This window comes from Macaca nemestrina, chromosome 5 (genome assembly GCF_043159975.1).
Source record: "Macaca nemestrina isolate mMacNem1 chromosome 5, mMacNem.hap1, whole genome shotgun sequence".
Taxonomy (NCBI): Eukaryota; Metazoa; Chordata; class Mammalia; order Primates; family Cercopithecidae; genus Macaca; species Macaca nemestrina.
The window spans coordinates 145,551,466-145,568,195 of NC_092129.1; the positions used below are offsets into that span (position 1 = coordinate 145,551,466).

Sequence of the window (16,730 nt, forward strand, 5' to 3'; positions counted from 1 at the left end):
CCTCTATTACATTTATCACATTGCACTATAAGTTTTCTTTTTTCTTTTTTTAGATGGAGTCTCGCTCTGTAGCTCAGGCTGGAGTGCAGTGGTGTGATATCAGCTCCCTGCAACTTCTGCCTCCCGGGTCCTGGTTAAGCAATTATTCTGCCTCAGCCTCCCAAGTAGTTGGCACGTGCCACCACGCCCAGCTAATTTTGGTATTTTTAGTACACATGAGGTTTCACCATGTTGGCTAGGCTGGTCTTGAACTCCTGACCTCGTGATCCGCCTGCCTCATGTTTTCTTTTTTATTAATTAAAAGCAATTTTTAGTCATTTGTTTTTTTATTTGTCTAACTTCCACACTAGCATATTTACCTGCTTATCTCCAGTGCCAAGCTCATCCCCCAGCACCTAGTAGATACACAATAGATGTTTGCTGAGTGAGTGTTGAATGAATAGAAGGTACCAGAAGACCTTGGCCAGTGGCAGAAAGAGAAGTTAGGCCATTATTATAGTGACTCAGGAGAGAGGTGCCAAGGGTGGAGACCAAGGCTGGGACAGCAGAGCTGTGGAACCAGTGGGGTTTATATAGACATTTCCTTGAAACTTGCAACATAAAGCAAACGAGTAAAACTGTGTGGTTCAGGGCCGTATTTTTAGATGATTCAGGTGAGTACCCCATGGGTAGTGGCTGCTCTGAAGGCTGCCCTGTGAACTGAGCAGAGGTGAGGTTTCATTGGTGCAGACAGGGAAGTATGAGTGCAGCCATCCACCAGACAACACATTGCCTCCCTCCTGGGCCCTCCAGCCAGGTTCTAGAGTGCACTGAGAGTTTTGTGTATCAGGAGTCACACAGGGTTGGGAGGATGGTGGGGAATAAAATATAAGGATATTTGGGATGAATCTGGAAAACCTGATGCTAAGTGAAGTAAGCCAGATACCAAAGGACAAATGCTGTATGATTCCGTTTATATGAGACACCTAGAGCAGGCATATTTATAGAGACAGCAAGAAAAATGGTTAGTAGGGACTGGGGGAAGAGGGGAACGGGGAGTTGATGTTTATAATGGGTACATAGTTTTTGGTGGGGATGATGAAAAAGTGCTGGAGATGGCCGGGCATGGTGGCTCATGCCTGCAATCCCAGCACTTTGGGAGGCTGAGGCGGGAGGATCACTTGTGGTCAGGGGTTCAAGACCAGCCTGGCCAACATGGTGAAACCCTGTCTCTGCTAAAAATTCAAAAATTAGCTGGGCATGCTGGTGCATGCTTGTAATCCCAGCTACTTGGGAGGCTAAGGCAGGAGAATCGCTTGATCCTGGGAGGCAGGGGTTGCAATGATCCAAGATCGTGCCACTGCACTCCAGCCTGGGTGACAGAGCAAGACTCTGTCAAGAGAGGGAGAGAGAGAGAGAGAGAGAAAGGAAGTTCTGGAGATAAATAGCGATATGCTTGCACGACAACGTAGTGAATGTACTTAATGTCACTGAATTGCACCTTCAAAAAGGGCTAAAGTGGTGAATTTCACATTCTGTATGTTTTACTGTATTTGGAGTTGATCCAGTGAGTGAAGAGGAGAGGACAGGAGAGAGGCCAGTGGCAGTCTGTCTGTGCTCTGCCTGGCTGGACAGGACCCGTTCTGGTCACCTCAGAGAGAGGCCAGGTCAGGCTTCCAACAAGTTATCCCCCATTGGACATTCATCGGCCAGAGGACAGCCCTGTGTTCTCCTCATGTGTGACTGTGCCCCTTCCTTTGCCCCACAACAGAGGTAGCTAGCCAGTGTAGTGAATGAACAGGAGGGAGGTTTGCTCAGGAGTCCTCTGAATTGGGCGCCAGTAAGAAGGAGATACAGGCTGTGGAGGAACATATGCACTGGGGCCCAGCCTACCCCAGCCTTGGGTCCTCCATTATCAACATGCCCTCAAGGGATCAGCTTGGGCACCAGCTTCCTGCTGCCTGCCATGAGTTGACCTCTAGAGCTCAGGTGTAACCTAGGTTGCAGCTGGAGGTCTGCCCACTGGGCCTTCACCTGCACAATGGTCGCTTATTATTAAGGCATTTTGGCCTTGGGCAGAGAAGACAGTAAGTCTTGCCTGGCTCCATAAACCTCTACCCATTCCATGCCTGCTGGCCAAACCCTATGACTTGGGACAAGGCTGGGCCATACCCAGGGAGCAAATCAGGGAAATTTCTAAGGGCTTGGAAGGAAAGAGTCGGGGGGTAGGGGATGTCAGGGTTGATTCCAAGCCCTTGAGGAGCCATGAGAGTTTTCTGACTTCAGAGAAGCAGACTCCCCAGATGGGAGCTTCATTCACACCATCATTATTCCCAATACGTACAAGAGCCTCTGAATTCCCACAAACTTACATCAACAGGAGCACTCTTTTTGCCACTTTAAAACAAAGCTGAAACTGGAATAGCAGAATTGGAAGCTACTGAGGAGAGTCCCAGGCCAGTGATACATTCATTTCCCAATGAGGTGGTCATGTCTAGCTAGTTAGGTCAGAGCAGGGACTAGACCCCATGTCTCTTAACTTCCAGCCTATTGCCTGTCCACACACCATCATTGCTCTTAACTCTCCTATTTATATATAGTGGCTTGGGGGATCTGTCTAAGGCTACCTCTGCCATCTTGTCATGTGTCTTCATGATTTTCTTCCTGCAGGAGGTGCTCTGGTAAAACAAGTATAAAATGAACGTCAGGATGTTGTCCCTCATGGTGGGCATCTTCTCTGTCCTCAATAGCATCCAGTTCTTCATCTTTGACGTGAACCACATGACACACATTGGCTATGAGGCCAAGTTCCACATCTACATGGACTCAAAGTCAGAGCTAGTCACTTGGATCCTGTCCAACAGGGCTAACATCAGCACTGGCCTCTCCTTCACCACCATCATCATCAGCTGCTTCCTCCTTTATAGTATCCACAAGAATATCTACACGGGGCTGCTGATCTATGCCATGTGGATCATCACTTACGAGTGCATCAAATTCTCCATAGTCCTGGTCCTCAACAGGATCATTGAAGATTTCTTCAAGGAGCTGAGTTACTTGCACTGGATCTTCCAGATCTCGCATATGCTCCTGCACTTTTTCTGTGTGCCCTTCATCGTCAAGCATGCATACAACCTTTACAAGGAATCCCAGACTGTGAGCAGGAAACGCCGCCACATGCTCTCCTCCACCACTGCAGTGAACTCATGACCACCTGTCTGTCTGGGAATGTTGTACCGGAAATTAAACTGAACCATGCCAGGAAAGGTGGGAGGGAATGGTGCTCCTCAACAATGGAATCTCCCCACCCTGCCTGGCTTCTGTTGATGCTGCTTGGTTTGTCAGGGCTTTTGAGTTTTATGCACTGAGGAATGATTCTCGGGAGAGGGCAGGTTGTGCGGATCAATTATTTTACAGATGTGTTGTGTGACTTGTTTTAGCAGTTAATGATATGAGGCCTTGTGCTTACTTAACCATCTCACTGGTGTCTGTTTTTGCCTCTCACAGTCTCCTCTGCTCTGCATATCCTTAGTTTCTAGTTCTTCCTTTATGGATTGGCCCACAGATGCCGGTTCTGCTGAGTCCTTTGGAGCAGTGTTGTCCAATAGAGCTTCCTGTGCTGATGGGAATGTTCTCTATCTGTGCTGGCCACTAGCCATGTGTGGCAACTGAGCACTTGGAATGTGGCTATTACAACCCAGTAACCAAATTTTAAATTTTATTCTTTTTTAGCTAATTTCCATTTCAATAACTATGTATGGATGGCTCAAGACTAGCCTATCCTCCCAGCATGGTGGCTCACGCCTGTAATCCCAGCACTTTGGGAGGCCAAGGCAGGTGGATCACTTGAGGTCAGGAGTTCAAGACCAGACTGGCCAGCACGGTGAAACCCCATCTCTACCAAAAATATAAAAATTAGCCAGGCATGGTGGTGGGTGCTGGAAATCCCAGCTACTCAGGAGGCTGAGGCAGGAGAATCACTTGAACACAGGAGGCAGAGGTTGCAGTGAGCTGAGGCCACGCCATTGCAGTCCAGCCTGGGTAAGAAGAACGAAACTCCATCTCAAAAAAGAAAAAAAAAAAAGGCCGGGCGCGGTGGCTCAAGCCTGTAATCCCAGCACTTTGGGAGGCCGAGACGGGCAGATCACGAGGTCAGGAGATCGAGACCATCCTGGCTAACACGGTGAAACCCTGTCTCTACTAAAAAATACAAAAAACTAGCCGGGTGAGGTGGCGGGCGCCTGTAGTCCCAGCTACTCGGGAGGCTGAGGCAGGAGAATGGCGTGAACCCGGGAGGCGGAGCTTGCAGTGAGCTGAGATCCGGCCACAGCACTCCAGCCTGGGTGACAGAGCGAGACTCCGTCTCAAAAAAAAAAAAAAAAAAAAAAAAAAAAAAAGGCTACCCTATTGGACAGCACAGCCTCTGGAGATTCACTTTACTCCTGCAGTAACCATAGAAAAGACCCCTTTCTAGAATCATGTCTTACCCTGCTTCCCTCATACTTTTCAGAAAGCAATTTCTCATGTTGGTTCATAATAACATGGCAAGAAGGATCCCCATTTAAGATAGTGCCAGGATTTTTCAACTGAAGCACTACTGACATTCTGGACTGGATAATTCTGTCCTTCAGGGGCTGTCCTTTGCACTGTAGAATGTTTAGCAGCATCCTTGGCCTCTACCCACTATTTTCCAGTAGCATCCACCTGTTCCTCATGCTGTCATGACCAAAAATATCTCCAAGGGATTAAGCCCACCCATCCCCTCCTGGGCTGGTGGATTATGTAGTTTTCAAGTCAGATAACAAAACAGGATCAGTTGGGCAAGGTGGCTCATGCCTATAATCCCAGCACTTTGGAGGCCGAGGTGGGTGGATCATTTGAGGTCAGGAGTTCAAGACTAGCCTGGACAACATGGTGAAACCCCGTCTCTACTAAAAATACAAAAATTAGCTGGATTTGGTAGTGCTTATAATCCCAGCTACTCGGGAGGCTGAGGCAGGAGAATGGCTTGAACCCAGGAGGTCGAGGTTGCAGTGAGCTGAGATGGCGCCACTGTACTCCAGCCTGGGCGACAGACTGAGACTCTATCTCAAAAAACAAAAAACAAAAACAGGGTCGGGCGCGGTGGCTCACGCCTGTAATCCCAGCACTTTGGGAGGCCAAGGCGGGCAGATCACGAAGTCAGGAGATCAAGACTATCCTGGCTAACATGGTGAAATCCCATCTCTATTAAAAATACAAAAAAAGGCCGGGCGCGGTGGCTCACGCCTGTAGTCCCTGCACTTTGGGAGGCCGAGGCAGGCGGATCACGAGGTCAGGAGATCAAGACCATCCTGGCTAACACGGTGAAACCCCGTCTCTACTAAAATACAAAAAATTAGCCGGGCGCGGTGGCGGGCGCCTGTAGTCCCAGCTACTCGGGAGGCTGAGGCAGGAGAATGGCGCGAACCTGGGAGGCGGAGCTTGCAGTGAGCCGAGATGGTGCCACTGCACTCCAGCCTGGGGGACAGAGTGAAGACTCTGCCTCTTAAAAAAAAAAAAAAAATACAAAAAAAAATTAGCCAGGCGTGGTGGCGGGCACCTGTAGCCCCAGCTACTTGGGAGACTGAGGCAGGAGAATTGTTTGAACCCAGGAGGTGGAGGCTGCAGTGAGCTGAGATGGTGCCACTGCACTCCAGCCTGGGCATCAGAGTGAGACTCCATCTCAAAAAACAAACAAACAAACAAAAACAGGGCTGGGCGCGGCAGCTCATGCCTGTAATCCCAGCACTTTGAGAGGCCAAGATGGGCGGATCACGAGGTCAGGAGATCGAGATCATCCTGGCTAACACGATGAAACCCCGTTTCTACTAAAAATACAAAAAAATTAGCTGGGCGTGGTGGCAGGCGCCTGTAGTCCCAGCTTGTTGGGAGGTTGGGGCAGGAGAATGGCGTGAACCTGGGAGGCGGAGCTTGCAGTGAGTGAAGATCACACCACTGCACTCCAGCCTGGGCAACAGAGCGAGACTCCTTGTCAAAAACAAACAAACAAAACAAAAACACAGGACCAACCCTTTGAAAAACAAAAAGAACCCCCAAAAACATCTCCAGGCATTGTCAAACATCCCCTGGGGTGAGGGGGGTCAAAGTTACCCCTAGTTGAGAGACACTATTGTAAAGCAACAGGCCCCCCGTGTTGAGAGCTGGCCGGCCCCCACCTTGAACTAGGAGCGCTGCTTTTCCTGAGAGCTCTTCACATTCACCAGTTGTGTAGTCTTCATCCTAAAGCTCCTGTTTTATGGTTTGACGAAACTGAAGCTCACTGGGCTTCAGTGATGAGATCAAGGTCATATGGTAGCAAAAGCAGGACTTGCATCTCATCATCTGACTTCATACAGGAAAGTTGGCTCCCTGATTCATTCTTACTTTTACCAAGATAAAAAGGAAGCACCTCCTTTTAGGGTAGTTCCTTTTCCCTTGAAAAATGTTGGGAGTAAAGTCAAGAGACATGTTTGTTTTGGCCATACTATTCCAAATCATGAGCATAAGAGTGACAGTAGCTGGCTTTTACTGAACACTCAGAGCCAGGTACCATCCTATAACCTATAATTCACTCAACTCTTCCCAACATCAGTTTGAACCTGGGCCAGTTCCCCAAATGACCACAAGATGGCAGTCAGTAATAAGCTTTTGCTTAGAGCTGTTGTCCCCTAAACCAAATCCTCTAAGGGTGGCTGTTCAGGATTTACGGAGCTTCCAGCTGATGACTGGGAGCTAATGTGTGTGCCTCTGCCCCAGTCTCACAAGGCATGCCTTGTCTGATTGTGACTTGCTAGTACCGGAAACACAAAATATAAAACATGGGCCAACTTCTGGATTCTGATTCCCCATCCCGGTTGAGGTCGCTAGGGTGGGAGGTGAACCTGGGCAACATTGGGGAACTGGAGACCTGTGTGTTGAAGAAGCGTAGGGAGAAGCAGAGTTCCAGGAATCAGCTCAACTGAGAGTTACTTTAGTTAAGAAAGTTTAAGACACTCAAACGCAAGGTTGTGCTATCCTCTATACCAAGACTCCTCAAAAGCATGGTTGCCTCTGCCTTCACTTCCTGGTCTCCTGTGCTTTCTAGAACCCATCCAGTTAGGTTTCTCCCCCACCGCCCCACTGGGACTGCTCTTTTCAAGGCGATATCCACACTGCTCAAGCCAGTGGTCAGTTCTCCACCTTTGCTGACCTGTCCTGCAGTGGCTTTTGACTGCTGATCCCTCTCTCCTGCCAACAGGTTTCTCTGGCGGCTCCTCTGCCTCCATCTCCATCCCTGCCCTGCCCTGCCGCACTGGCTCCTTCTCCTCAGTCTCCTTTGCTGGCCTCTCCTCATCTTCCCGACCTCCAAACACTGGAGTGCCCCCGGCTCAGTCCTTGGTCTCGTTCTCTGTCTCACTCGCTCCCAGCTCACCTGGTCCAGACCCATCACTGATAAGCCCCATATACATCTTCAGCCTGGACCTCTCCCCTAAACCCTGGCTTTGTTTATGTAGTGGCTTTCTGGATGTGGCAGCCAGCTCTAACATGGTTCCCAGAGATCCCTGCCAACTGATATTCACATTCATCACCTCTTCTTAGATGTGGGCGGGACCCAGTGATCCTCTTCTAGCAAAGAGAACATAGCAAAAGCGATGGGGTGTCCTTTCCAAGGTTAGGTTACAGAAAGATGATGACATCAGTGCTGCCCGCTCCCTGAGGGAAGCTGGCTGTCATGTTGAGAGTATCTTTATGGAAAGGCTCACACTGCCAGGAGCAGAGGTCGCCAGCCAAGAGCCTATGAGGAACAGAATCCTACCAACAGCCCCATGAGGGAGCTTGGAAGCAGATCCTCCCCTACACAACTCTTTTTTTTTTTTTTTTTAAATACAATATGGGGTCTCCCTATATTGCCCAGGCTGGTCTTGAACTCCTGGCCTCAGGCAATCCTCCCACCTTGGCTTTCCAGAGTGCTGAGATTATAGACATGAGCCAGCATACCCAGTCAGGATACGTTTTGGGGAGGCTACTGTCATAGAGACATTTTTGTAGAGATGTGACATGTACTAGTTATCAAATTACCCCAAAATTAGCTGCTTAAGACAGCACATTTATTCTGTCTTAGTTTCTGCGGACAGGAGTCCAGACACAGCTTGCCTGGTTCTCTGACTCAGATTCTTTCAGGGTCTCACTCAGGCTGTCTCTACTTTTATTTGCTTTTTAGAGATAGGGTTGCACTCTGTCACCCAGGCTGGAGTGCAGTGGTGCAATCATAGCTCACTGCAGCCTTGAACTTCTGGGCTCAAGTGATCCTCCCACCTCAGCCTCCTGAGTAGCTGGGAATACAGGTGTGCCACCACATCCAACTAATGTAAAAACAATTGTTTTTGGTCGGGCGCGGTGGCTCCCGCCTGTAATTCCAGCACTTTGGGAGGCTGAGGCGGGTGGATCACGAGGTCAGGAGATCGAGACCATCCTGGCTAACATGGTGAAACCCCATCTCTACTAAAAATACAAAAAAAAATTAGCCAGGCATGGTGGCAGCGCCTGTAGTCCCAGCTCCTCGGGAGGCTGAGGCAGGAGAATGGCGGGAACCTGGGAGGCGGAGCTTGCAGTGAGCCGAGATGGCGCCACTCCCTCCAGCCTGGGCGACAGAGCGAGATTCCGTCTCAAAAAAAAAAAAAAAAATTTTTTTTAAAACTTTCTTAAAATGTGGGAGTGTAGCCCGGCATGTTCATGTCTGTAATCTCAGCACTTTGGGAGGCTGAGGCGGGTGGATCACCTGAGGTCGGGAGTTCAAGACCAGCCTGGCCAACATGGTGAAATCCTCTCTACTAAAAATACAAAACTTAGCCGGGCATGGTAGCGGGTGCCTGTAATCCCAGTTACTCAGGAGGCTGAGGCAGGAGAATCGCTTGAACCCAGGAGGTGGAGGTCACAGGGAGCCGAGATCGCGCCACTGCACTCCAGCCTGGGCAACAAGAGCGAAACTCCATCTCAAAATAAATAAATAAATAAACAAACAAACAAATAAATAAATAAAAATTGGGGAGTGTATCCCAATCCATACTCCTGATTTTCTCCCATATATCTGCCCTAACCTCCAGTCTTTGGCACCTCTACCCTTCCATTGCTCAAGTTAAAGACCCAGGAGGCATCCTTGAGTCCTCTCTTTCTCTGAGCCTGTATCTAACCCCTCAACACTCCCCATCAGCCCACCCTTCAATACAGATCCATATCCAACCACTTCATATCACCTCCCCTGCTACCTTCCTGGCCCAGGCCATCACCATCTCTTGCCCAGGCTATTGCAGTAGCAGCTCCTGACTGGCCTCCCCACGCCGCCGCTGTGTTCCCTTTACGGTCATACAGAGATTCTTCTTCTCCGCCCAGCCACCAGAGGGCTCCTATTGAAACCTGAGTCAGATCATGTCTCTACTCCGCTCCTGTAGCCTGCCAGGGCTCCCCACCACACTCAGGGTAGAAATCCCAAGTCCTTACTATGGCATGCCAGCTGCTACATAACCCAGTCTCCTGTCACCGTCTGATGTCCTTTCTAACCACGTTGTCCGCCCCGCCTCCCTCTGCTGCAGCCATGCTGTCTTCCTTTCGGTCCCCCTAACACAGCCAGCACACTCCAGCCTCGGGGCCTTTGCACTCGCTGTGCCTTCCGCCTGGAATATTCTTACTCCAGCTATTCACCAGCTTCCTCTCTTGCTCAAAAGGCATCAGAAAGGCCTTCTCTACCAACCAGTGTGAAACAGCCCCTCCTTACCCCACCCATGTGTCTCTTTCCCACTTATTCTGCTACATTTTTTCATAACATGTACTATCACCTGACTTACTCTATACAGTTGCCTCTCCCACCACCACCCCCCAAAAATGTGAGCACCATATTTACTTCCCTGATGTTTACCCAGCACCTAGTTCAATACCCAGCATGTAGCAGGTGCTTGATAAAGATTCATGGAATGAATGGACATAGACTCTCAGTTTTGTTTTTGTTTTTGTTTTGGAGACAGAGTCTCTGTCACCCAGGCTGGAGTGCAGTGGCACCATTGCGGCTCAGTGCAACCTCCGCCTCCCAAAGTGCTGAGATTACAGGCATAAGTCACCATGCCCGGCCTATGAGGGGCAAATTATTACTGCTCTTTCAGTCTCCTGTTCCTGCTCCTTTCTTCTCTCATTCAATTCTGCAGATTCTGGTGAAGAATCTAAACACAGGTAGGAAAATGCCCACAAACGACACGATTTCAGCCCCTTATTCCTTTCCTCCTTTCCCAGTCCTGTTCCCTTGTACCAACTGCTACCACTAGAAGCACCACCTCATCTCCATCTCACCAGTGGAAAACAAGTCTTTCTAACAGTGCAGGTGTCCCCGGGAAGAGCAGCACTCTAAGAGCTGTCACCCATCCCTGACACTTTCAGTCCGTGAAGATCCCCCAGCCTTCCATCCTACTTTTCTTCATACAGTTTATTACTGTGTGGCAGACCCTGAATTAGGAATTGAGGAATACCCGGGGAAGCAAGACACAGCCCACATTCCAAGGGGCTCCCAGCCTAGTGAAGGGCCAAGCCACTTGGGCTATTTGGACCCAGGACGATGGGTGCTAGAGGAAGCACTGGGGGCTGCAGGAGGAGGCCTTGGAGGTGGAAAGTCAGGGAAGTCTTCCTGGAGGAGAAAACCTGTAAGCCGAGTCCTGGAAGATAGTATGATTTAGCCCTTAGGAAGGAGGGGAAGAAGGCTGGGTGCAGTGGCTCCCGCCTGTAATCCTAGCACTTTGGGAAGCTGAGGCGGGAGGATGGCTTGAGCCAGGGGTTCAAGACCAGCCTGGGCAATATAGTAAGACTTCATCTCTACAAAAAAAATTTAAAAATTAGGCTGGGCACAGTGTCTCATGCCATGCCTGTAATCCCAGCACTTTGAGTTGGGGCAGATCATTTGAGTTCAGGAGTTTGAGACCAACATGGCCAATATGGCGAAACCCCATCTATACCAAAATATATAAAAATTAGCTGGGCATGGTGCCGGGTGCCTGTAGCCCTGGCTACTCGGGAGCCTGAGGCAGGAAAATCGTTGGAAGCCGGGAGGTGGAGGTTGCAGTGAGCCGAGATCGCTCCACTGCACTCCAGCCTGGGTGACAGGGCAAGACTTCGTCTCAAAAAAAAAAAAATTAAAAAAATTAAAATTAGCCAAACATGGTGGTGTATGCCTGTATCCCAACTACTTGGAAGTCTGAAGTGGGCGGATCTCTTGAACCTGGGAGGCAGAGGTTGCATTGAGCCAAGATTACACCACTCCCACCAGCCTGGATGACAATGAGACCCTGTCTCAAAAAAAACAAAAAAGAAAGAAAAGAAAAAGAAAAAAGAAGGGAGGGAGGAAAAGGAAAAGTGGGAGCCTGAGAAGGCGCAGGTACCCCTGGGATAGCAGATCTGTAAGCTCTTTTCAGTCATTTCCACCTAGGGTTACCGGAGGGGCTGTGTGCAGCAGATGATAGTGTCAAGAGGAAGCACGCAGGCATGGAACTTCCCCAGACAGAAGAGGGTCTCCGCTTTCCCACGGCCTCTGCTCTTAGGTGTCTAACCACCAAGTATTTCTTCAGCAACTTTCCCACCTGACTGTGGCTGCCTTTAACTCCAAGTCATTTCTAGCAATAGTGTCCCACGGAGGACAAACTTCGTTCTCTGTCAGTTTCTCCCCACTGGTTCAAGATACGTCAGTGTTTCCATGAGGTTTACTTCTTTTCACCTCGCAGCCTTCACTCTCCATTTCCCTAGCCTCCTTTCCCCTAGTCCTCCCCACAGGACTTGCTACCTTTCTTCAGTCTCTTTTTTTTTTTTTTTTTAATGTTTTTGCTGTGTCACCCAGGCTGCAGTGCAGTGGCGCCAGGCTCAAGTGATCCCGCTTCAGCCACCTGAGTAGCTGGGACTACAGGCACATGCCACCACACCTGGCTAATTTTTGTATTTTTTTGTAGAGACAGGGTTTCGCTATGTTGCCTGGGCTTGTCTTGAACTTCTGGGCTCATGTGATCCTCCGGGCTCTGCCTTCCGAAGTGTTGGGATTACAGGAGTGTACCACTGTGCCTGACCTCAGTGACTTCTGACTGTTGGTCTGTACACATGGACTAAAGCTTTGCCTGCCCCCCACCCCCACTGCATCACTGTCTCCACCCAGCTAGTGTTTTATGAAGGGCCCTGGAGGAGGCTGCCTGGAGACAAGGACTGAGCCCCTGACTCCCAGACACACAGGGAAGATGCGCAGGGAAGCGCTCTCAGCCTCCCTCCCATGTCATCCTCTCACCAGCTATTAGGAAAACAGGGACTCCTTTAAATGCTTACTTTTTTCCCACAAATAAATTATGATTTTATTCCCTGGGAAATAATTTTTACAAATGCCTCTGATCATATTTCGTTTCATTAACAAAGGATTTTTTTGTTTTGTTTTACACCTATTTTGTTATTATTATTTTTTTAAATTTTATTTTAGGTTCACAAGCACGTGTGCAGATTTCTTTTCTTTCTTTTTTTTCTTTTTGAGATGGAGTCTCACTCTGTAGCCCAGGTTGGATTGCAGTGGCATGATCTCGACTCACTGCAACCTCCGTCTCCCGGGTTCAAGCGATTCTCCTGCCTCAGCCTCCCGAGTAGCTGGGATTACAGGCACTCACCACCACGCCTGGCTAATTTTTGTATTTTTAGTAGAGAAGGAGTTTCACCGTGTTGGCCAGGCTGGTCTCAATCTCTTGACCTTGTGATCTGCCCGCCTCAGCCTCCCAAAGTGCTGGGATTCCACAGTTTTGTTGTTGTTGTTTTGTTGTTTTGAGACAGAGTCTGCCTCTGTCACCCAGGCTGAAGTGCAATGGCGTGATCTCGGCTCACTGCAACCTCTGCCCCGTGGGCTCAAGCAGTTCTCCTGCCTCAGTGTCCCGAGTAACTGGAATTACAGGCGCCCACCAACATGCCCGGCTAATTTTTGTATTTTTAGTAGAGTTGGGGTTTCACCACGTTGGCCAGGCTGGTCTCGGACTCCTGACCTCAGTGATCTGCTAGCCTCAGCCTCTCAAACTGCTGGGATTACAGGTGTGAGTCACTGCACTTGGCTGGATTCCACAGTTTTGTGATCCTCACCCTTCTCCAAACTTCCACCCTCTAGTAGGCTCCGATGTCTGTCGTTCCCTTCTTTGTTTCCATACGTACTCAGTGTTCAGCTCCCACATGTAAGGGAGAGCATGCAGTATTTTTTTTTCTGTTCCTGTGTTAGTTTGCTTAGGAAACAAGGGTTTTATGCATGTGTGTTTGGTGTATGATGTGCGTGTCTGTGCATCTGTGTTGTGTATGTGAATGTATGCATTTGTGTGTGTGTGTATGTTCGTAATCTGGGTTTGTGCATGTGCATGTTTGTATTTGTGTCTGTTGTATCTATGTGTGTATGTTTGTGCATCTGTGTTTGTGTATGTGAATATGAGTGTGTATTTGTGTATGTTGTGTCTGTGTGTATGTGTGTTTGTATGTCTATGCTTGTATATGTGTGTGTGTGCTTGTGTATATGTAAAAGACTGAGTTAAATAATTACTTGGTAGCTTCTGTACTGGAAGGGATTAAAAAGAAATAATTACCTGGTGATTATTAGAAATAACTTTCATATTAAAGATACATAAAACTCAAAATTTTTTTCAGACTTTACATGTTTTTAAAATCTCCTTCTGCCTCCTACCAAGGATACAGAAATGTATCCTGTGAGGGGCATCTTATTTAAAATGTATGTTTGGTTTCTCTCCCCCGACAGTGTGGCGCTGACGAGAGGTCTTTTGTGAATGATGTGATGGAGAATGGATTTGAAGTCAGCCTGCTTCTCAAACGGAGTTTTGGGGGAAATAAAGGATTCCTTTCAGAGGCATTGGGAGAAAGTACTTGTAAAAGTGTCCCAGTGGCTGGGCACAGTGGCTCATGTCTGTAATCCCAACATTTTGGGGGGCCGAGGCAGGAGGATCGCTTGAGCCCAGGAGCTCAAGACCAGCCTGAGCTGGTCACTACAGGGCAACGTAGTGAGACCCTGTCTCTAAAAAATAAAAAATAAATTAAAAAAATAAAAAAACAAGAAAAGAAAAATAAAAAGTGCCCAAGCAATTAGGAATCCTGTCAATTCAGCAAATAAACATTTTGCAGCTCCTTTTCAAGCATTTCCCAGCTCCCAGCATCTTCCTCTCCAGACTCCTCCCTGCTACCTGGACCTCAGCCTGGCCCCACCTGCCCCACCCTTTGATCTGAGGAACTCTTGCATTTTTTGGCCTGATTGGGATTATTTTATTTAGCATTTGATCACCTGTGTACAATAACCATCCACCTTCTCCACCTTCTGACATCCTGGAGCACACCTATGTTTCCCAAACATATGCATTCACACCTTCTTTCATTCATCAAAGTTTATTCATTCATCAAAACGTATGGCTTGTCAACTATATGCCTTGTGCTAAGTGAGGCAAAAATAAAAAGCAAAATGCAGTCTTGGCCCTGAATCAAGTAGAGAGCGTGTCAGGAAGTCATTACAGTACTATGTGATAAATCAGGTAAGAGAGGAAGTCCAAAGTGCTATGTTATCTCTATTTGTCAGTGATTCATTCAACGAATCTTTATTGAGTTCATACTAAATATATCAGGCCCAGTTCTAGATATTGGAGTGACAAAGGTGAAGAAAACAGGTAAATTCTGGCTCTCACGAAACTTACATTCTGAGGGGGAAGACAGATGGTAAGCAACGAAACATGCACATCTATATAATCATTTCAGCTATGATAGGTGCTGGGAAGAGAATGAGACAAGGTAGTATAATTGAGAGTTTGGTCCCAAATAACAAGACGTTGCCAGTCCTAGTAGTTCTGTCCTCTCATGATTGACTGGCTCAGGAATACGCTCTTGACTCACTGGAGATGGGCAGCCAGGAGGCCTTTGGACACAGGATGTCTCTCTGGGGGAAGTGATGCTTAACACGACTGAGAAGCTCTGTGGGAAGGACATTTGAAGCAAAGAGCAAGTGCAAAGTTCCAAGCAGGGGGAGCAAGTCTAGGGTGTTCAAAGAACAGTCAGGAAGCCAGTGACTGGGCTGGGCGCGGTGTTTCACACCCATAATGCCAGCACTCTGGGAGGCCGAGGCAGGCAGATCATCTGAGGTCAGGAGTTCAAAACCAGCCTTGGCCAACATGGTGAAACCCCATCTCTACTAAAAATACAAAAATTAGCCAGGCATGGTGGCAGGCGCCTATAATCCCAGCTACTCAGGAGGCTGAGGCAGGAGAGTCTTTGAATCCGGGACATGGAAGTTGCAGGGAGCCAAGATCGCGCCATTGCACTCCAGCTTGGGTGACAAGAGTGAAACTCCATCTCAAAAAAAAAAAAAAAGGGCCGGGCGCGGTGGTTCATGCCTGTAATCCCAGCACTTTGGGAGGCCGAGGCGGGCGGATCACGAGGTCAGGAGATCGAGACCATCCTGGCTAACACGGTGAAACCCCGTCTCTACTAAAAATGCAAAAAATTAGCCGGGCGAGGCGGCGGGCGCCTGTAGTCCCAGCTACTTGGGAGGCTGAGGCAGGAGAATGGCGTGAACCCGGGAGGCGGAGCTTGCAGTGAGCCGAGATGGTGCCATTGCACTCCAGCCTGGGCGACTAAGCGAGACTCTGTCTCAAAAAAAAAAAAAAAAGAAAAAAAGAAAGCCAGCAACTGGAGCACGGTGAGGAGGGCATGGAAGACAAGGTGGACCAGTATGCCTTCCAATCCCTCTAATGTACCTTCCTGGGCCTCAGAGCAGAAAGCTAAAACCAACATTCCGGATGCCTTGGCAGATACAGTCTTGGAGGCTGCACCTGGAGAGTGAACTTGGGAAGGTGGAAGTGAGGCAGAGCCCATCTTCCTGCTGCCTTTGACTTTGCTGCTGGCAAGTAAGGTCATGGAGACTCCCTGGATCTCCGCAGCAACGTTCCAGTGTTTGATCGCTAGCTTAGTGAGCAGCTGCAGCTTCCTGATCCCTGTCTTCCTGTCGGGAGTAGTGGCAGTGGCTCTCCGGGGGGCCAGTTCAGTGGTGTTCCTTCAGGAGTTACTCCCAAAGGCCAAGCATGAAGCCTCCTATACACCTCCTTCCAAGGATGTTGAAGGAAGCAAGTCCCTGTATTAAATCCCTTTCTGCTGCAAATACCTGGAGTGGTCTCTGGTTCTCTGCAACTGGGCCTGGGGGATGCAGAGGTTTGGGGGACCCAGCTCTCATCCTCCAGGAGACCCCACCATTAAGCAGAGAAGAACCCACTAATCCTACTCTCTGTTTCCCACAACAGTCAAGTCCTTTTTCATAATGAAACATTTCTTCCAACTGCAGGGTAGTTCAAATTTGGTCAAAGAATTGTGGGCAGTCTTAATAAACATAAATCCACAAGTTTCTCTTTGCCACGTTTGTTGAATTGCTCAAATAATTTTTATTTTATTTTACATACTTTTTTTAAGAGACAGAATCTCTCTCTGTTATCCAGGCTGGAGTGCAGTGGTGTGGTCACAGCTCACTGCAGCCTCACACTCCTGGGCTCAAGTAGTCCTCCTGCCTCAGCCTCCCAAGTTGCTGGAACTACAGGCACATACCACCTTGCCTGACCTCCCTGCGGAAGAGGTCTCACTTTGTTGCCCAGGCTGGCCTTGAACTCTTGGCCTTAAGGGATCCTCCCCACTCAGGCACCCAAAGTGCTGGGATCACAGGTGTGAGCTACTGT

The 16,730-nt window shown here is 48.7% G+C and overlaps 2 protein-coding genes across 3 annotated transcripts in view; both read left to right on the forward strand.

The window, feature by feature from the left end:
- LOC105474542 (transmembrane protein 217) overlaps window positions 1–3,457 on the forward strand; it is a 46,413-nt gene extending 42,956 nt beyond the window's left edge. The window contains exon 4 of one of the 2 annotated variants that reach the window (XM_071097114.1): window positions 2,650–3,457. In XM_071097114.1, coding sequence (XP_070953215.1) covers window positions 2,650–2,680 — 31 coding nt within the window. In that variant the 3' untranslated portion in view covers window positions 2,681–3,457. The remainder of the gene's footprint in view (window positions 1–2,649) is intronic. The other variant, XM_071097115.1, reaches the window with a different exon arrangement.
- LOC105474543 (transmembrane protein 217B) lies at window positions 2,677–3,457 on the forward strand. Its single transcript, XM_011729318.2, has one exon. It carries the CDS (start codon window positions 2,677–2,679, stop codon window positions 3,187–3,189), a length of 513 nt encoding a protein of 170 aa, XP_011727620.1. The 3' UTR covers window positions 3,190–3,457.
- Window positions 3,458–16,730: the final 13,273 nt, after the last annotated feature.